The sequence below is a fragment of the Mustelus asterias genome, chromosome 5 (assembly GCF_964213995.1).
Source record: "Mustelus asterias chromosome 5, sMusAst1.hap1.1, whole genome shotgun sequence".
Lineage (NCBI taxonomy): Eukaryota > Metazoa > Chordata > Chondrichthyes > Carcharhiniformes > Triakidae > Mustelus > Mustelus asterias.
Window position 1 is genome coordinate 31,083,091 of NC_135805.1, and position 21,624 is coordinate 31,104,714.

Genomic DNA, 21,624 nt, shown 5'->3' on the forward strand with positions numbered 1-21,624 from the left:
ACCACGTGGAGACAGCGTGGCAGGGGCAGTCACAGACCCCACTTCATTCAGCGGGACCGAAAAACTGCGTGATTGCGTTCCCACCCTTGGGCCTGACGACGGCAGCAGCTCCAGGCAGCCCGTGGTGTTACTTCTGTGGGGGAGTGAAGCACCCTCGGCAGCGATGTCCGGCAAAGCGGTGTTGTGCTCCGCCTGCGGCAAGAAGGGGCATTATTCGAAGGTATGCCGATCCAAACTTCCATCCAGGAACAGCAGTGCGGCGTGTGACTCCCCGGAGCCGGTTTCCTCGTCGTCGGCATCGTCAAGGGCTTCTTCCACGTGCGAGGCCAGGACGTCGCCATTCCAGACGACGGAGTCGCAAGAGACGCGCGACCACCAGGGGCCGCTGGTTTTGGCGCCATCCCCCACGTGCGACCTATGGGGGCAGCCATTTTGGTCGGCACCGACCGCGAATGACCAGCAGGGGTCGTCATCATCCATCTCAGCTGCCTGCAGTGGCGCCCACGAACCAACGGTGGCGTCGATCATCCTGGACCAGGCAAAGCCTCACAGACTCGACAAGTCCATGATGGACATACAGGTAAACAAACGCACGATTTATTGTCTGTTTGACAGCGGGAGCACGGAGAGCTTCATTCACCCAGACGCCGTGAAGCGGTGTGGCCTACGGATTCAGCCTGTCAAGCAGACAATTTCGATGGCGTCAAGGTCCCGGTCTGTCACCGTGCTCGGCAGTTGCGTGGTAAATCTGACGGTGCAGGGCACGGTTTACGAGAGCTTCAAGCTCCTGGTGTTACCGCACCTTTGCGCGCCAATACTCCTAGGACTAAATTTCATGGTCCACTTGAAGAGTGTAACCCTACAGTACGGTGGGCCACTCCCTCCGCTTTCAGTGGGAGACTCGCAGCCTCTAAATTGCCCAACGCGCTCCATCTGTAGCCTCTCGACGCTTAAGATTACCACACCCTCTTTATTCCAGAATCTCGTGCCAGGCTGCAAGCCCATCGCGACTAAGAGCAGGCGTTACAGCGCTGAGGATCGGATCTTCATTCGATCTGAGGTTCAGCGGCTCCTCAAGGAAAGGATCATACAACCTAGCGCTAGTCCTTGGAGAGCGCAGGTTGTGGTGGTCAAGAGTGGGAACAAACCCCGGATGGTCATAGACTATAGTCAGACCATTAACAGATACACGCAGCTGGATGCGTATCCCCTCCCACGCATATCTGACATGGTCAACCAGATTGCGCAGTACCGGGTGTTCTCCACCATCGACCTAAAGTCTGCTTACCACCAGCTCCCCATTCGCCCAGAGGACCGACAATACACGGCTTTTGAGGCGGATGGTCGCTTGTACCATTTTCTAAGGGTTCCTTTTGGTGTCATGAATGGGGTCTCGGTCTTCCAGCGTGCTATGGACCGAATGGTGGACCATAACGGACTGCGGGCTACCTTCCCGTACCTGGATAACGTCACCATCTGCGGCTATGACCAGCAGGACCACGATGCCAACCTTCTTAGATTCCTACGCACTGCATCTCGCCTGAATCTGACCTACAACAGGGAGAAGTGTGTATTTCGCACGCGCCGCCTAGCTATCCTCGGATACGTGGTGGAAAACGGGGTCATTGGCCCTGATCCAGACCGTATGCGTCCCCTCCTCGAACTTCCCCTGCCCACTAGCGTAAAAGCACTGAGAAGTGCTTACTTCTCTTACTACGCACAGTGGGTTCCCAATTACGCGGACAAAGCCCGTCCGCTCATCAAGTCTACCTCTTTTCCCCTAGCACCAGAGGCTCGTTTGGCCTTTGAAAAACTAAAAGCCGACATCGCGAAAGCCACGATGCACGCTATCGATGAGTCCATCCCCTTCCAGGTGGAGAGTGATGCATCGGATTTCACCCTGGCCGCCACACTTAACCAGGTGGGCAGGCCCGTCGCCTTTTTCTCTCGCACCCTCCAAGGCCCCGAAATTCGACATTCGGCGGTGGAAAAGGAGGCCCAGGCCATTGTGGAGGCCGTCCGGCATTGGCGCCATTACTTGGCGGGAAAGCGGTTCACCCTGCTCACGGACCAGCGGTCCGTGGCGTTCATGTTCAATAACACGTTACGGGGCAAGATCAAGAACGATAAGATCTTGAGGTGGAGAATCGAACTCTCCACCTATAATTACGACATCATGTATCGTCCAGGGAAACTCAACGAGCCCTCGGATGCCCTGTCACGTGGAACATGCGCTAGTATGCAGGAGAATCGATTGCAGGCTCTCCACAATGACCTCTGCCATCCGGGGGTCACTCGGCTCTTCCACTTCATAAAAGCCCGAAATCTACCCTACTCGGTGGAGGATGTCAGGTTTATAACCAGAAGCTGCCGGGTATGCGCGGAATGCAAACCGCACTTCTACCGACCTGACAGGGCACAACTCGTTAAGGCCACTCGTCCATTCGAAAGACTGAGTGTAGATTTTAAGGGCCCCCTTCCCTCGACAGATCGGAACGCGTACTTCCTCAATGTGGTTGATGAGTACTCACGATTCCCCTTTGTCATTCCTTGTTCCGATATGACCGCTGCCACGGTTATCAAGGCATTTCGTGATCTTTTCACCCTGTTCGGGTACCCCTGTTACATCCATCGCGATGGGGGCTCGTCGTTCATGAGCGATGACTTGAGGCAATTCCTGCTCTCATACGGAATTGCCTCTAGTAGAACCACGAGCTACAACCCTAGGGGTAACGGACAGGTTGAACGTGAGAATGCTACAGTCTGGAAGGCTGTCTTACTGGCGTTGAAGTCTAAAGGCCTTCCAGTCTCCCGTTGGCAAGAGGTGCTCCCTGATGCGCTCCACTCCATACGCTCACTCCTGTGTACGGCAACCAACGCTACTCCCCATGAGAGACTGTTTTCATTCCCTCGGAAGTCTTCCTCTGGAACCTCATTACCGTCTTGGTTGACGTACTCAGGACCTGTCCTCCTGCGGCGACATGTTAGGACCCGCAAGTCCGACCCTTTGGTTGAACAGGTCCATCTCCTCCACGCCAACCCTCAGTATGCCTATGTGGCATACCTTGACGAGCGAGAGGATACGGTCTCGATTCGAGACCTGGCGCCAGCAGGGGTCTTGGAAACCCCTGTCGCTCCCATACCTCCTGTTAGAGACCCCCCAACTATTGTTTCCCCTCCTGACACGGCGCGGGCAGCATCGGGACCATCACTTAACCCTTTTACTCCCGTGTACAGCTTGCCTGAGTCCAGGAGATGGTCGCCACTTCAAGGCGTGCCCGAGTTCAGCGGATTGTCACCACCTCGGGGTCTACCGGCCCGTGAGACATTGGAGGAGCCGTTGGACACCGCCTTGGGGAGAACGCCACCGCGGGTGCCTACACCGGTGTCATCGCCGGTGTTGAGGAGGTCACAACGACGGTGCAGTCCCCCAGACCGTCTGAACTTATAGACTGATTGTTCTGTGAACAATTGTTCTGTGTTTTGTACCCCGCCGGCCTTTGTTTTCAAAGGAGGGGTGAATGTGGTGAACCATTGTTGGTTCCCACCAGGTAGTGCTGAGCCAGGGTCTGGCCAGTACTATGAGTCTGTATATATGTTACTGTTGGGGTTAGGGTTGGGCTGTTCTACATGTTACTGTTGGGGTTAGGGTTGGGCTGTTCTACCTGTAATATAGTTCTTATGGTACATCCCAGTCGGGCTCCGCCTCCTGGGAGAGGTATAAAGGTCACTGCTCTGTCTGGGACCCTTTAGTCTGGGATCGTGTATTATATATGGTAGCTCTATTGTTGTAGTCAATAAAAGCCTTTATTTCCCCGAGTACCTCTAGCCTCGTGAGTTATATCGCGCATCACACAGTAAGAAGTTTAACAACACCAGGTTAAAGTCCAACAGGTTTATTTGGTAGCAAAAGCCACTTTTGCTACCAAATAAACCTGTTGGACTTTAACCTGGTGTTGTTAAACTTCTTACTGTATCTCATCTAAAACATCGAAACCCTGGGACATTGAGCAGCCAATCCTGTCCCTGTCTCAACCCAGTCTCTGTAATGGCCACATATCATAGTCCCATATATTGATCCAAGCTCTAAGCTCATCTGCCTTTCCCAGAATACTCCTTGCATTGAAATAAACACACTTCAGCCCATCAGTCCCATCATGCTTATTAACCTGTCCCTGCCTGTTCTTCCTTTTAGACTTACTGGTCCTAACATCTACCTTCCCCTCAATCCCTCCACTTGTTGACCTGCTGCTTTGGCTCCCAGCCCCCTGCCACTCCAGTTTAAACTTTTACCACAGTCAAGAGTAGTTTCGCAGCCACTGTTACTGAGGCGAATGTTTATTTTAGATTTTATTAATTGAATTTAAATTCCAAACGCAGGATGGAGTTTGGACTATTGACTGTTGTAAAGATCATATGATTCATTATTGTCCTTTAGGGAAGGAAATCTGCCATGTGACTCCAGATCCACAGCAATATGGTTGACCTTAAACTGCTCTATGAAATGGTTGCAAGCCACACAGTTCAAAGGCAATTAGATATGGGCAACAAATGCTGCCCTTAATTGCCAGCAACGCTGGCGGCACAGTGGTTAGCACTGCTGCCTCACAGTGCCAGGGACCGGGGTTCGTTCCCGGCTTGGGTCACTGTCTGTGTGGAGTTTGCGCATTCTCCCCGTATCTGCATGGGTTTCCTCTGGGTGCTCCGGTTTCCTCCCACATTCCAAAGATGTGCAGGTTAGTTGGATTGGCCATGCTAAATTGCCCCTTAGTGTCAGGGGGACTAGCTAGGATAAATGCATGGGGTTATGGGGATAGGGTCTGGGTGGGAATGAGGTCAGTGCAGACTCGATGGACTGAATGGCCTCTTTCTGCAATGTAAGTTTCTATGATTTCTATGATTCTATATCCAATGCAAGAATAAGTAAAACAAACCCATTTTTTCTGCAAAATTACCACTAACAAATGTGGTGCAAACCAAAAAAATCATGACCATTCATATATCTGTATTCTGAAACATTTATTACTTTGGTCACAGAAGATGGGTAAAGATAATGTTCTCACCCCTGTTAGTTATTCCATTTTAATAAACACATTTCAATGAACCTTGGTATACACATAGGGTATGGCCCGAGGAAGAACTGAATAGTTGTTATCAAAATGCAAATCTGAATTTGGAATCTGTTTTCAAGAACCTGTGATGGAATTTGTCACAGCTATCGAAATGAGAGCAGAGTCTCCAGAGCAAGTTATTTTATGTGGATTGGCCTGAATCCTCCTTGGTGAGATGGAAACTGTTAATTTAAAAAAATTCTTCTTTCAGCTTTTTAGTTACAGAAAAACAACCAAGCTGAAAAACACTTTATGAAGAGCTGCATAATTGTAATAACATTGAGCTACCACAGCACACTGTGCACAGTTCTGGTCACCCTATTATAGAAAGGATATTATTAAACTAGAAAGAGTGCAGAAAAGATTTACTAGGATGCTACCGGGACTTGATAGTTTGAGTTATAAGGAGTGGCGTGATAGACTTGGACTTTTTTCTCTGGAGCGTAGGAGGCAGGGGGGCGATCTTATAGAGGTCTATAAAATAATGAGGGGCATAGATCAGTTAGATAGTCAATATCTTTTCCCAAAGTTAGGGGAATCTAAAACTAGAGGGCATAGGTTTAAGGTGAGAGGGGAGAGATACAAAAGGGTCCAGAGGGGCAGTTTTTTCACACAGAGGATGGTGAGTGTCTGGAACAAGCTGCCAAAGATAATAGTAGAGGCGGGTACAATTTTTTTTTAAAAAGCGTTTAGACAGTTACATGGGTAAGATGGGTACAGAGGGATATGGGCCAAATGTGGGCAATTGGAACTAGCTTAGGGGTTTAAAAAAAAAGGCGGCATGGACAAGTTGGGCCAAAGGGCCTGTTTCCATGTTGTAAACCTCTATGACTCTATGATGGATTTATGCATTCTACTGAGTGTCCTCTTCAAGTGTTCTGTACTTGTGTCACAAAGTAAAGTAAAATATTTCCAAAAGCATTTCAGGCTGGAGAGATATTTTTTGTAATGTTAATTTTATTTGGTATTTTGCACAATATCTAAATTAATATGTGTGGATTGTTTTGATATTTAGAAGCTGCAAAAGAACAATTGAAAATTCCAGAGCTGACTGAGGACCACCCAGATGTAAAGGAAATTGTGAACAAGGCTGGTCTAAAAGCAATGGAGGCTCCTGTGGTACTGCCAATGAATGCTTACATGGATACATTGATAAAAGCTATTTCTGAGGTAAAACTGCATATATTCTGCATATATGTAAAACCTGAAAGGTCATTTTATTTCAGTTAAATTTAACAAGTGTTGCAGACAGGGTGGGAGGCAAAAGTGATTTTTTGTTTTTTGCCGTCTGTCTAAAAGAATTATTTTTCATTTTTGTAATAGGTGTAACATGTTTCTCCAAATTCTCTGTTTCCAAGGTTAGTTTTTAAAGTGACTCGCAATAAACCTTTTAAATTTAATTGATTGCAGTCTTTAGCCAGTGCTAAGTGTGCTGTTTTGTGATTCCACACCTGAGCACGGATTGCAAAATATGAGAGGTGAGCATGAGTTTAATCTAGCTAGTACAATGTAACAACAGCTTGCACCTCCTAAAGAGTAGGTGCATTTTGGCTGGACAAGGTGCTGTACGTTATTCTAAAAGTGATTTTTGAATTGGAAGAGACCAGCATGGCAAAAACTGGTAGAGAGTGGTCTCCATTTTTCAACACTGCATTGGAGACCTTATTTTTGGACTATAAAGACCAGGAGAGATGCAAGTGGATCATGTGATCCACTAGACAGACATTAGACAATAACCAATACCAGGTGTGTACCCTAAGGACCTGGAAGCAGAGCTGAGAGAAGTTCAGTGACTTAATAGTCAAACCAAAGTAGAACGTGCAGGGTAAATGGTAGGACTCTGAAGAGTGCAGTTGAACAGAGGGATCTGGGAATACAGGTACAGAATTCCCTAAAAGTGACGTCACAGGTGGATAGGGTCGTAAAGAGTGCCTTTGGTACATTGGCCTTTATAAATCGGAGTATCGAGTATAAAAGTTGGAGTGTTATGGTAAGGTTATATAACAGTAAGAAGTCTCACAACACCAGGTTAAAGTCCAACAGGTTTATTTGGTAGCAAATACCATAAGCTTTCGGAGCGCTGCCCCTTCGTCAGATGGAGTGGTTATCTGTTCTCAAACAGTGCAAACAGACACAGAAATCAAATTACAGAATACTGATTAGAATGCAAATCTCTACAGCCAGCCAGGTCTTAAATGTACAGACAATGTGGGTGGAGGGAGCATTCAACACAGGTTAAAGAGATGTGTATTGTCTCCAGACAGAACAGCCAGTGAAATTCTGCAAGCCAAGGAGGCAAGCTGTGGGGGTTACTGATAATGTGACATAAATCCAACATCCCGGTTTAGGCCGTCCTCATGTGTGCGGAACTTGGCTATCAGTTTCTGCTCAGCGACTCTGCGCTGTCGTGTGTCGTGAAGGCCGCCTTGGAGAATGCTTACCTGAAGATCCAAGGCTGAATGCCCGTGACTGCTGAAGTGCTCCCCCACAGGAAGAGAACAGTCTTGCCTGGTGATTGTCGAGCGGTGTTCATTCATCCGTTGTCGTAGCGTCTGCATGGTCCGCTCGACAATCACCAGGCAAGACTGTTCTCTTCCTGTGGGGGAGCACTTCAGCAGTCACGGGCATTCAGCCTTGGATCTTCAGGTAAGCGTTCTCCAAGGCGGCCTTCACGACACACGACAGCACAGAGTCGCTGAGCAGAAACTGATAGCCAAGTTCCGCACACATGAGGACGGCCTAAACCGGGATGTTGGATTTATGTCACATTATCAGTAACCCCCACAGCTTGCCTCCTTGGCTTGCAGAATTTCACTGGCTGTTCTGTCTGGAGACAATACACATCTCTTTAACCTGTGTTGAATGCTCCCTCCACCCACATTGTCTGTACATTTAAGACCTGGCTGGCTGTAGAGATTTGCATTCTAATCAGTATTCTGTAATTTGATTTCTGTGTCTGTTTGCACTGTTTGAGAACAGATAACCACTCCATCTGACGAAGGGGCAGCGCTCCGAAAGCTTATGGTATTTGCTACCAAATAAACCTGTTGGACTTTAACCTGGTGTTGTGAGACTTCTTACTGTGCTTACCCCAGTCCAACGCCGGCATCTCCACATCAAGGTTATATAAGGCATTGGTGAGGCCGAATTTGGAGTATTGTGTACAGTTTTGGTCACCTAGTTACAGGAAGGATGTAAATAAGGTTGAAAGAGTGCAGAGAAGGTTCACAAGGATGTTGCCGGGACTTGAGAAGCTGAGTTACAGAGAGAGATTGAATAGGTTGGGACTTTATTCCCTGGAGCGTAGAAGATTGAGGGGAGATTTGATAGAGGTGTATAAGATTTTGATGGGTATAGATAGAGTGAATGCAAGCAGGCTTTTTCCGCTGAGGCTAGGGGAGAAAAAAACCAGAGGGCATGGGTTAAGGGTGAAAGGAGAAAAGTTTAAAGGGAATATTAGGGGGGGCTTCTTCACGCAGAGAGTGGTGGGAGTGTGGAATGAGCTGCCGGATAAAGTGATAAATGCGGGTTCACTTTTAACATTTAAGAAAAACTTGGACGGGTTCATGGATGAGAGGGGTGGGGAGGGATATGGTCCAAGTGCAGGTCAGTGGGACTAGGCAAACAATGGTTCGGCACAGACAAGAAGGGCCAAAAGGCCTGTTTCTGAGCTGTAATTTTCTATGGTTCTAAGTCCTGCCCTGGTTCAATCTACCTGACAAACTTTGGCTCATAGTGAATCAAATTAGAATTTTCTGACAGTTTTTATCTTCCATTGACCTGGAAAATATTGGCCAGACTTTTAATTTCAAACCAAGCAGAAATGATAGTGAGGGTTGGAAACGGTCTCTGACAATAATTTGATTTATTGTTCTGTGAACATAAGAGGAAAGATGATCAGGCAGGGTGAAAAATCAGCTCCCGATTCACTACAAGTCAATTTCACACTGTTGGCATTGAACAATTTCATCCTTTCAGGCTCAGTTTCTTTCAAAGTCTTCTGAAACTAAGTGTAGAAAGTCTGAAATTATCCTTCTATGAGGGGACAAAACAGTAACTCTGTTGCATAAAAGCAAATTGCTGCTGATGCTGGAATCTGAAACTAAAAGAGAAAACGCTGGAAAATATCAGCAGGTCTGGCAGCATCTGGCAGCATCTTTGACAAAGGATCATCTGGACTCGAAACGTCAGCTCTTTTCCCTCCTTATAGAAACTGCTGTTACATAGTGTTCTCACAGCATGTGGGAGTATTGGGGCGGCACAGTGGCATGGTGGTTAGCACTGTTGCCTCACAGTGCCAGGGACCTGGGTTCGATTCCTGGCTTCGGTGACTGTCTGTGCCTGTGCGGGGAGTCTGCTCGTTCTCCCAGTATCTGTGTGGGTTTTGTCCAGGTGCTCCAGTTTCCTCCCACAGTCCAAAAGACATGCTGATTAGGTGCATTGGCCATGCTCAATTCTCCCTCAGTATACCCGAACAGGCAATTAGGGGATTTTCAAAGTAACTTCATTGCAATGTTAATGTAAGCCTACTTGTGACACTAATAAATAAACTTTAAAAACTTTTAAAACAGCGTTGACAAGTTGGAAATAAAAACAGAAAACATTTGAAATACTTAGTGAGTCAAGCAGCATCTATAGAGAGAGAAACAGTTAACATTTCAAGCCTTTCATCAGAAGTTGCAAAAGTTGGAATTGCAATAGGTTTTGAGCAAGTGAAAGGGGAAACGGTAGGAAATAGAAGAAAGGGAAGGTCAAGGCATGAGAAATTAAATTAAAAAGGATGGGTATATCAAGGCCAAATGGAGTGGTGCAAAAACAAGAAATGCTGGAGTCATACAGACTCGAAACTGGGCAGGGTTTTCCAGCCACGCTCATCCCAAGACTGGACCTGAGGTCAACAGACCTTTGCATGGTCCTGTCCCGGTTGCTACGATTCCTTTGGCGGGCGGGACAGGAAAATTCCACCCGTTGACTCTATTCTCTCTCCACAAATGCTCAGACCTGCTGAGTTTTTCCAGCATTTTCTGTTTTTGTTTCAGATTTCAGCGTCCGCAGTATTTTGCCTTTAACGAAATAGAGTGATAATGGGTCAAGTAAAGAAACAAAAGATGTGCCAAGAGGTGTTGTGATCAGCAGGATGAGGAACAGCTGCTGTCAACATCCTTGAGGTTACCAATGACCTTAAACTCAACTGCACTCACCACATAAACACCAAGAGCAGGCCAGAGGCTAGGAATACTTGGGTTAGTAACTCACCTTCTGACTCCCCAAAGCCTGTCCACCATCTACAAGGCACAAGTCTGGAATGTGATGGAATATTCCCCACATGCCTGGATGGGTGCAGCTCCAACAATGCTCAAGAAGCTTGACGCCATCCAGGACAAAGTAGCCCACTTGATTGGCACCACATCCACAAACATCCACTCCCTCCATCACCAACGCTCAGTAGCAGCAGTGTGTATACTATCTGCAAGATGCAGTGCAGCAATTCACCAAAGATCCCTAGACAGCACCTTCCAAACATATGACCACTTCCATCTAGAAGGACAAAGGCAGTAAGTACTTGGGAATATCACCATCTGCAAATTTCCCTCCAAGCCACTCACCATCTTGAATTGGATATATGTCACCATTCCTTCGCAGTCACTGGGTCAAAATCCTGGAATTCCCTCCCTAACTGCATTGGGTCAACCCACAGAACGTGGACTGCAGCAGTTCAAGAAGGCAGTTCACCATCACCTTCTCAAAGGCAACTAGTGATGGGCCAGCCAGCGACACCCATGTCCCATGAATGAACAAAAAAAAGAGCAAAGATATAGGAAACAAAATTGGGGGAAAGGTTACAACTTGAAATGATTAAACTCAGTGTTGAGTCTGCAAGGCTGTAGAGTGTCTAATCAAACATTGAGAGGCCACAAACATTGTGGGGTGAGGGGGACGGTAAGGAAACAGTAGTCTGCTCTTACTCCTGCCATCTTAGCTCATCTAATTAAATGTTGGATTGACAATTAGTGGCTGTTTGGCAAAAAGGAGGCCAATTAGAGGAGCAAAGTGGGTACTCAGTGTCCAATTGGGTCAGTAGGCTAGGATATCATGTAGCAATGGGAATAATGCCGTCAACAGGATGCCAGTCATGGCTACAAGTTTAAAGGCCCTCTGCTTTCTATATAGAAACGAGGAGCAGGAGTAGGCCATTCATCCATTTGAGCCTGTTCCGCCATTCAGTATGACCATGGCTGATCCTTTATCTCAAAGTCATATTACTGCCTTCCCCCCATATCCCTTGATGCCATTGAATCCAAAAAGAAATCTCTCTTTTGAATGCATTCAGTTACTTGGCCTCCCCAACCTTCCATGGTGAAGAACTCCACAGGTTCACTACCCTATGAGTGAAGAAATGTTTCCTCATCTCAGTTTGAAATGATCTATCCTGTATCCTGAGACTGTGTCCCCGTTTCTAGATTCCCAAACCAGGGAAAACATCCTCCCGGCATCTAGTTTGACCAGCCCTGTTGGAATGTTATAGGTTTCAATCAGATCTATTCTTATCCTTCTAAACTCTCAAGAATATAGGCCCAATTGAACCAATCTCATAGGACAGTCCTTCCAACTCCAGTATCAGCCTAATGAACCTCCACTGCACTCCCTCTATGACAAGTATATCGAGGGCGATTCTCCCAAAAGAAGTCTAAGTATCGAATTTGCGTAAAAACTGGAGTAAATCCTGCTGTTTTTTTCAGTGGGAGTTGCAAAATGAATCTCCCATATTCTGTGCATCATAGAGGGCCTATTTCCACTGGAGAGGCTTGTAGCTTAGCGCTGAGTGGGCCACTATGTGTGTGCCAATCTATCAATGCATGCACAGTAGCCTCGCACTGCCGATCTCCTGATCGCTGGCCAGCTCGATTGCTGGCCAGCCCCCACATCGCTGCCTTACCGCCCCCCCCCGCCCACTTCGATCTCGCCCCCCCCCCACCCGGCAGTCCTGATCTACTCCCTCCCCCGCAGTCCCGAACCACCCTTCTGTAGCCCTAACCACCCCCCCCACCCACCCTGATGGCCAGACCCAATCACTGGCCTCCATCCTTCTGTCACCACCGAGTGCAGAGTGGCAGCAGGACCCTCCACACCAACCAATCGCAGTGGGCAGTGCCAGGGGGCCAGGCTGGCACTGTCAAGCTGGCAATGCCCAGGGAGCATTGAGGACCCCCAACCTCTTGGGGGTCCACAATGGCGTCCCTTCACTCCAGCGGGGTTGGCCCGCCAGCTCCCCGTTAGTGGGAGGCTTATGTAAACCCCACTGGAGTGAAATACACCTGGCAGGGGTGAGAGGCTAGCGGCCCAGAGACTTCAGTCCCAGATCCTCTAATGAGGTTTAAATTGTATTAAAATGATAATTTAAATAAATTATACAGCTCTGCGCTGATTTCTGGCATGGAACTGACGGCGCTGGAAATCCAGTGGCTGGAGACTTGCGGAGGCCATGGCGCCCAGCAAAGGATCCTGCTAAACAGCCTCCACTTGAATCTCCCGGCCCGCTGCACTGCAAAAGCAGCGCAGTGACTGGGAAAATGGACCCATGGCCTCTATCCTTTCTTAGGGATGGAGACCAAAACTGCATGCGATACTCCAGGTCTATTCTCACCAAGGCTCTGTAAAACTGCAGTAAGACAAGCCTACTTCTTAACTCAAATCCTCTTACAATGAAGGCCAACATACCATTTGCCTTCCCAATTGCTTGCTTCACCTGCTTCTCCATTTTCATTTACTAGTGTATAAGGACACACTTCCCAATATATTACCATTTAACTAAAACCCTACCCTTCTGTTTTAGTCACATTGTACAGCATTGGCCATGTGTTTGTCATGTGTCTAAATCACTTTGAAGCCTCCTTGCATCCTCCTGACAACTCACAATTCCACCCGGTTTTGTGTTGTCAGCAAACTTGGAAATATTATATTTGATTCCTTCATCCAGGTCAATTATATATATTGTGAACAGTTGGGCCCAAGCACTTCTGTACTCCACAAGGCACTGCCTGCCTGCTACCTTTTATTTTTATTGAAAGGCTCAAAAAGAGTAAAGACACAACCTCCTCACCAGCAGAATCTGTTGCTGCATTCAGCCATGGTCCTGTTGGCAGGCCTATTATTCTTGTGTACCTTGTCATAGCTGCTGTAAAATGCTCCCAACCCTTTCATGACAGATACCTGAAAATAAAGCAGGCAATGAAAAATTCTAGATGATGGGGTCGTTAGGAAGCTTAATAGCTTGTTAATTAATAATTTCAAAATGGCAGGTGGTCTGCTGATTTTTGTGCCCACTTGCCTTCTGTAATTTTGGAGTCTGGCATGATGACATTGCATTGCCAACCTAACGTAATCACACCCTAATTTATATTCACGTGTGTCGGGGCCTATTCTTTAATTAATGTTATGTTGAGATTCATTGGAAATTTGTTGAGACTACAACCATTTGGAGAGTGGCTCTCACATTGAAGGTAAGCTTAACATTTTGAATTTAACATGGAATTTTAAAAAGCTGTAAAATAAACTGTGGGTTTGATCTTACCAAAAACATTCTAAGTGCCGGGGCATTGGCTCAAATACTGGAACAGGAACAAACTGTACAGTTGGGACTGGCTTTACCAGAACCAGGCTGGTCCAGGATCCTAGTGGAAAAGATAAATGGGACAGTCATGAGGACCTCAAATAAGTACCTATAAATGGGGTGGGGTGTGGTTGGATGGGGAATGACTCTGGCAGAAAAGATAGCGTAAATTATAGTTTAAAAGCAGAAGGGAAGAGAGAGTAACAGTCAGAAATTATCCTTTAGGCACTAGTGAAATGGAAAATATAATGATGTAAAGTAATTAAACCAGAATGGAGAAATAAGAAACATGTGAGAAAAGCATTAGAACAGAAAGACAGGTTACAGTGTGTGGTACAAACCAACTCACTTTATGCAAGCAAACTGATTAGAAGAAAAAGGTTGAATGAATTGCAAATACAAATTCAACTTCGAGGGTCTGATATGGTAGCCATTAATGAGACATGTCTGCAAGATGGTCAGGACAAAGAACTGAGGGGGGATTCTCTGGGCCCGCTAGCTCCAATTGTGAATTGCAATGGCCTGGAGAATCAGGAGTTGGCGGGAAAGCACATTTTGCTGTGGGCACCAAACATGTTGCGACTCACCCAGGCTGAATTGCCGGCCTCGATCAGAATATTAAAAACAACACATTTAAATATAATTAGCAGGCTTGCAACCCAAGTCAAATGACCCTTGCTATTCACCTGTCTCCCCAGCGGAACCTTAGCTGGCAGAGTGAGGACCCAGCATGTTGGATCCCGAGAGTCAAAGAAGCACCACCAACCCCTCAGCAATGAGAGGCATCCTCCACCACACAGGCATGAGTTTCATCCAACCCTCCCCCACCACACTCAGGCTCCCTTCCTCCTCAGACCCCTCCCACTTAGGCCCCCTTCTCCCTCAGATCCCCCAGTCAGGCCTCTTCAAGCCGTGCACCTTGGCTAACAGTGCTCTCCCTGGCAGTGACACCCTGACCTGGTGCCTTGGACCCCGTGGGGGCTTGAGGAGGAAGGTCCAATGGCCATTTGCCCCTCTGCTGCTGCCAGGCTGCAGAGGACAGGTTCCTCAAGGATCCAGAGGATTGGGTGGGCTCAGGCTGGGAGCAAAAGTTTGGCCTTGCCACTTATCCCTGGGATAGGGATGTCAAGGTGGATTGCCCCTTCTAGCCCTGGCAGATTTCAGATAGCCCTGTGATCAATTTCTGCATTCCTCTCTGTCAGCTGTGCAAATTCTTGAGTGTCCAGGTAACTTTAACTCCCCCCACCCCCCCCCCCCCCCCCCACCAAGTCACCTGGCAGGATTTTAAATCATCGCAGCACTCCATTCTGCAGCAGAGATTTCCTTTCTCCCTGTCAGAAGCTACAGGTGAGAGCAGACCCCTTTGCAGTATTCTGACAGAGAGGAGATGTCAATTTCACCTGCAGGGTTGGGATGGGGGTTCCAGTCTGCCCAGCTGTGCACTCAGCCCCAATGTATGCACACAGCTTTGATTTGAAGTTGCTGAGGCTTCCCAGCAAGCAGAAATTGTTGAAATCCTCTCTTTTGAATTTTAAGCCTTTGATCTGTAACATGTTCTAAGTGCAGTGCCTCATAAAAGATTCAGCTGTCAGGTCAATGGATTTATATCATCCTCTGGCCACCTATGTTTATTTTGATTTCTCTTCACTGTTGACTGCACATCAAGCACCCCATTGATCCTTACCGCAATGTAGACCGAGTCTAATCCCAATTGACAGCTTGTGGGTTTCACTTCCTCTTTTGTAAACCACTTCAAAAGACTTAGATCGATATGTAGAGGGTCCAACAAGGGAAGGAGTTGGACCTAATCCTGGGAAATGAAGCCGGACAGGTAGTTGAGGTGGCGGTGGGGAAACATTTTAGTGATAGTGATCACAACATGGTACATTTTAAGCATGTTATGGACAAGGAAATAGACAAGTTACAAAAAAAGTTTTGGATTGGAGGAGAGTGGATTTTAGTAAGATAAGGCTGGATCTGGCCAAGATAGACTGGGAACAGCTATGAATGGGAAAATCTATGGAAGAGCAGTGAGAGGCATTCAAAAAGGAATTGGGGAGGGTGCAAGCCCAGCATGTACCCTCTAGGGTGATAACAAGGAGTAAAAGCCCAAAGAACCATGGATGACCAGAGATATTCAGGATACAATGAGAAGGAAAAGAAAGCCTATAAAATGTACAAGGGGAGCAAATCAGCGAAGTACAGAAAGTGCAGGGTGGAGCTTAAGAAAGCAATTAGGAAAGCAAAGAGGGGATATGAGAAAGCTCTGGCTGGTAAAAGTATTGAAAATCCCAAGATATTCTGTAAGTATATCAATGGAAAGAGGATAACCAGGGAAAAAGTGAGGCCCATTAGGGACCAAAGAGGCAATCTGTTGTTGCAGCCAGAGGACATTCATAGAGTGTTGAATGAATACTTCACATCTGTCCACCAACTTGATTTTCCCAGTCCAGCTGCATATTGAAATCCCCCATGATTACTGCAATATTGCCTTTCTTACATGTCTTTTCTATCTCCTGATTTATTTTCTGTCCGACATCCTGACTACTGCTAGGGGGCCTGTACATAACTCCCATAAGGGTCGTTTTACCTTTGCAATTCCTCAACTCTACCCACAAAGATTCTACGCCATTCGTTCCTATATCACTTCTTACTAATGATCTAATTTTGTTTCTCACCAACAAGGCAACCCCACCTCCTCTATCCATCTACTTGTCCTTTCGAATGTCCTTGGATATTCAGATCCCACCTCTGATCCCCTTGCAACCACGTCTCTGTGATGCCCACAACATCGTACCCTCCAATTACAATGTGTGCTTCCAGCTCATTTACGTTGTTCTGTGTACTGTGTGCATTTAGGTACAGCACCCTCAGTGCTGTGTTGACTGCCCCTCTTCCTATAGTTGTCCCTTTATCCGCGGTGCCTGAAGTTTTATTCCTGCCAGTTTCAATACTCTCTACTCTATGACTAGTTCTGGAAACTTTACTAACATCTACTGAGCCCTGACCCCATTAACTAGTTTAAAGTCCTTATGACTTCCCTATTTAGCCTTTCCACTAGGGTCCTGGCCCCAGGTCGGTTCAGGTGGAGCCCGTCTCATCAGTACAGTTCTCTCCTGTTCCAGTGCCCCACGAAATGGGACCCCTCTTTCCCACACCACTTCTATAGCCCACGTGTTTACCTCCCTAATCTTCTTCTCTCTTTGCCAATTCGCACGTGGCTCAGGTAATAATCCAGAGATTATAACCCTTGAGGACCTGTTCTTTAATTTGGTTCCTAGTTCCTGATATTCCCCAACAGGTCCTCCTGCCTATTCCTGTCCATGCTGTTTGTCCCAAGTGGATTATAAGAACTGGATCCTCCCTCTCCCACTCCAATATCTATTCTGTCTTCACTCAAGAGAAAAAGGATGAAGGTATGGAATTCGGGGAGAGAGACTGTGAGGTTCTTGAACAATTTGGCATAGGAAAGGTCATGGTATTGGAGGTGTTGGCCGCCTTATAAGTGATAAATCTCCACGTCCAGGTGAATTGTGTCCTAGGGTGCTGTGGGAGGCAAGGGAGAAGATTGCAGGGGCTCTTACCCAAATTTTTAATTCCACTCTAGCCACAGGGAGGTGGCAGATGACTGGAGAACAGCTTTAAAAAGTTTAAAGTTAATTTATCAAATAGGTTTACATTAACACTGCAACTAAGGTACTGTGAAAATCCCTTAGTTGCCACACTCTGGCACCTGTTCGAGTACACTGAGGGAAAATTTGGCATGGCCAATGCACCTGACCAGCACGTCTTTCGGACTGTGGGAAAGTCTGATGGCAGCAGAGAAACACACACAGACCCAGGGAGAACGTGCAAACTCCACTCAGACAGTGAACCAAGCCGGAAATTGAACCCGGGTCCCTGGTGCTGTGAGGCAGCAGTGCTAACCACTGCCGCTAATGTGGTTCTGCTATTTAAGAAAAGTTGTAGAGATAAGCCAGGGAACTACCAGTGAGTCTCACATCAGTGGTAGGGAAACTACTGGAGAAACTTCTGAAGGAGAGCATCTATTTCCATTTGGAGAGGCAAACTTGATCAGGGAGAGTCAGCATGGCTTTGTCAGAGGGAGGTCATGCCTAACAAATTTGATTGAATTTTCTGAGGAGGTGACCAGGTGTGTAGATGAGGGTCGTGCAGTTGATGTAGCTTACATGGATTTCAGCAAAGCCTTTGAAAGATCCCACGTGGGAGACTTGTAAAGAAAGTAAACGCACATGGGATGCAGGGTAATTTGATAAAGTGGATTCAAAATTAGCTCAGTTGTAGGAGACACAGTGTGATGACAGAAGGCTGCTTTAGTGACTGGAAGCCAGGGTCCAGTGGTGTACCACATGTATCTGTGTTGAGTCCACTATTATTTATCATTTATATAAATGACATTGATGACTATTTGGGGGTAGGATTAGTAAGTTTGCGGATGACACAAAAATTGGATGGGTGGTTAACAGTGAGGCTGAGTGTCTTGGACTACAAGAAGATATACATGGAATGGTCAAAAGGGCAGATAAGTGGCAGATGGAATTTAACTCTGAAAAGTGTGAGGTGTGATACACTTTGGAAGGAATAATTTGACAAGTACTCAATGAATGGCAGAATACTAGGAAGTTCTGTGGAACAAAGGGACCTTGGTGTATTTGTCCATAGATCTCTGAAGGCAGAGGGCATGTTAGTAGGGTGGTGAAAAAGGCACATGGGACACTTGCCTTTATCAATCAAGATGTGGAGATGCCGGCGTTGGACTGGGGTGAACACAGTAAGAGTTTTAACAACACCAGGTTAAAGTCCAACAGGTTTAAACCTGTTGGACTTTAACCTGGTGTTGTTAAAACTCTTACTGTGTTTATCAATCAAGGCATAGATTATACAATCAGGGAAGTTATGTTGGAGTTGTATAGAACTTTGGTGAGGCCACAGCTAGAGTACTGTGTGCAGTTTTGGCCGCCACATTAAAGGGAGGATGTGATTGCACTTGGGGAGGTCCAGAGAAGTTCATCATCCATAAGTTATGAAGAGAGGTTGGGTAGGCTTGGGTTGTCTTCATTGGAGCAGTGAAGACTGAGGAGCGACCTGATCGAGATATATAAGATTATGATGAAGTGACACATTTCATGCTTGTTGTACTGACATTTGATTCAAGGGTTCTCTCTGTAATTTCACTTTAAATGCAACCTCCTTGAACAGTACTAGCTGATGTGTGAATCAGAGACTGTCTTTGGCAGGAATGTCAAAAGTATTCAATCTTATCATCCTTCACACAGTTATATAAACTTAGTATTATAAACTACATCAACTGCACAACTCTCATCTACACACCTGGTCACCTCCTCAAAACATTCAGTCAAATTTGTTAGATATGACCTCCCTCTGACAATGCAATGCTGACTCTCCCTGATCAAACTTGCCTCTCCAAATGGAAATAGATGCTCTCCTTCAGAAGTTTCTCCAATAGGAGAAACTTCTGAAGGAGAGCAATGGACCAATGGACAGAATGGATAAGGAGCAGCTGTTTCCCTTAGTTGAAGGGTCAGTCACAAGGGAACATTGGTTCAAGGTGAGGGGCAGGAGATTTGGGGGGGATGTAAGGAAATACTTTTTTACCCAAAGGGCGGTGATGGTCTGGAATGCACTGCCTGGGAGGGTGGTGAGGGGGATTGCCTCAAATCCTTTAAGAAATACCTGGATGAGCACTTGGCACGTCATAACATTCAGGCTGTAGGCCAAATGCTGGTGGATGGGATTAGGTGGGAGTTCAGGTGTTTCTCACTTGTCAGTGCAGACTCGATGGGCTGAAGAGCCTCTTCTGCACTATATGATTCCATGATTCTATGATGTTCTCATGTTTCTGCTGACCATGTCCTTTAGTTGGTAGCAGTCCTAGATTTAAAAGCCAGCACTAAAAAATGTGTTTAACAGTTGAAAAAAGAGGTTGGCCAGCAGCAAGGCGGGACCCATTGGAAACTTTTAACTGTGTATTGTCAATGAAAATGAGGAAAAGGCAGATATGTTGAAAAATTATTTGGGGTCATTATTTACAATAAAGACAGAGGACAGCATGCTAGACATCCCAAGGAAACTAATATTGAATTGGAAACTTGCCAAAATGAACGTAAGCAAAATAAAATGAATGAGGAAAATAATGGCATTAAAGTGTGATTAATAACCAGGACCATATGGTTTCCATTACAGAATTTCCTTGACCAAATGTTTTGTCATTTTTCACATTAGCAGGTTTTCTAACCCTCCCCATTACTACATTTCTAACCCTCTAACCCTACTACATTTCTAACCCTCCCCATTACTACAAAACTCAATTACTAAGTAATTGGTTTTATTGAAATTAAAACAACAGTTTTACAGAAAGAGAAACTTACAACCTTAGAAGTGCAACTTAACACTCAGAATTGTCAAACCTTTTGCTCTACCAAGACGTTAGTTTTTCACTGACACCTGCCTTGAAACTTCTCATCATTTCTGTCATTCTGTGCATCTCCTCAAAATCACTACGAATGATTGGTTTTATATTGTTTTGCTGGCAAAAATGTTACCTCTGACAGCACAGCACCCACTCAGTATTGCATTGAAGTGTTAACCTGGATTTTATGTTTGAGTTCCTGAAGTGGGACTTGAACCCAAAATCTTCTGACTCAGAAGTGAGAGGGTTATGACAGAGCCATGGCTGACAATTGCAGCAATATTATTATACTCTCCGGTTTCTTATGATTTGCTTGTTTTGCAGATTGGTGAAGAAAAATTAGTGAAGAATCCTGATCATCCTGTGGCTGGGGGTTGGGTGCTGGATGATTTCCCAGAAACAATAGATAATTGTAAAGTAATGGTAGAGCTCGGTTATTCTCCTGATAACATCTTCTTGTTGAATAATGCTGTGAATGATGGTAAGTAAACCAATTAACTGAATTTGTTTTGTTTTGATAGTAAGAATAACATATGTATCAGCAAATCTCTTGTAACATACCAAAAACCCATCATTTTTTAAATTCATTCGTGGGGCATGGATGTCACTGGCTGGTCAGCATTTATTGTCCATCCCTAGTTGCCCTTGAGAAGGTGGTGGTGAGCTGCCTTCTTGAGACTTTATAGCGATTGATACAATTGAGTGGCTTGATAAGCCATTTCAGAAGGGAGTCAAAGAACAAAGAAAATTACAGCATAGGAGCAGGCCCTTCGGCCCTCCAAGCCTGCACTGACCATGCTGCCCGACTGAACTAAAACCCCCTACCCTTCCGGGGACCATCAGTCAACCACATTGCTGTGGCTCTGGAGTCACATGTTGGCCAGATCAGGTAAGGACAGCAGATTTCCTTCCCTAATGGACATTAGTGAACCAGATGGGTTTTTCCAACAATCAGTAATGGTTTCATGGTCATCAGTTGATTCTTAATTCCAGATTTTTAAAAGTTGAATTCAAATTCTACCATCTTCCGTGGTGAGATTTGAACCGGGGTCCCCAGAACATTAGCTGAGTTTCTGGATTAATAGTCTAGCAAAAATATCACTTTGATATTACCACCATTCCATGAGGATGGAAGATAATATGTTAACAAGCAATATATTGAACTCAGTTTTATGGCATTTCTCACAGACGGAAAGAATCCTGGATTTTGTTCAACATGGGGTTCATTGTCTAAGGAGGATTACAGCAGGCTTTTCACTCATTGTGCTCACTTCTCTCTGATCCCAACACATTTTCTTGTATTGGGTGTGTTTGCCAATACAAGTTAGGTTCCCAATGGGACCACCTCTTCCTTCCACCTCCCCACCAACAGCAGGAGGAAATTCACCACTCCTTTGGGGTAAATATGGAGGTCTGGCAACAAATCATCTGTAGCATCACCAAAAGAATTG

The 21,624-nt window shown here is 46.0% G+C and overlaps 1 protein-coding gene across 1 annotated transcript in view; it reads left to right on the top strand.

Annotated features, from left to right (window-relative positions):
- The window catches only part of ak9 (adenylate kinase 9), a 370,082-nt gene that overhangs the window by 137,622 nt on the left and 210,836 nt on the right, over positions 1-21,624 (top strand). The window contains exons 16-17 of the mRNA XM_078213534.1: positions 6,127-6,281; positions 20,498-20,654. Of these exons, the coding sequence (XP_078069660.1) occupies positions 6,127-6,281; positions 20,498-20,654 (312 nt within the window). The remainder of the gene's footprint in view (positions 1-6,126; positions 6,282-20,497; positions 20,655-21,624) is intronic.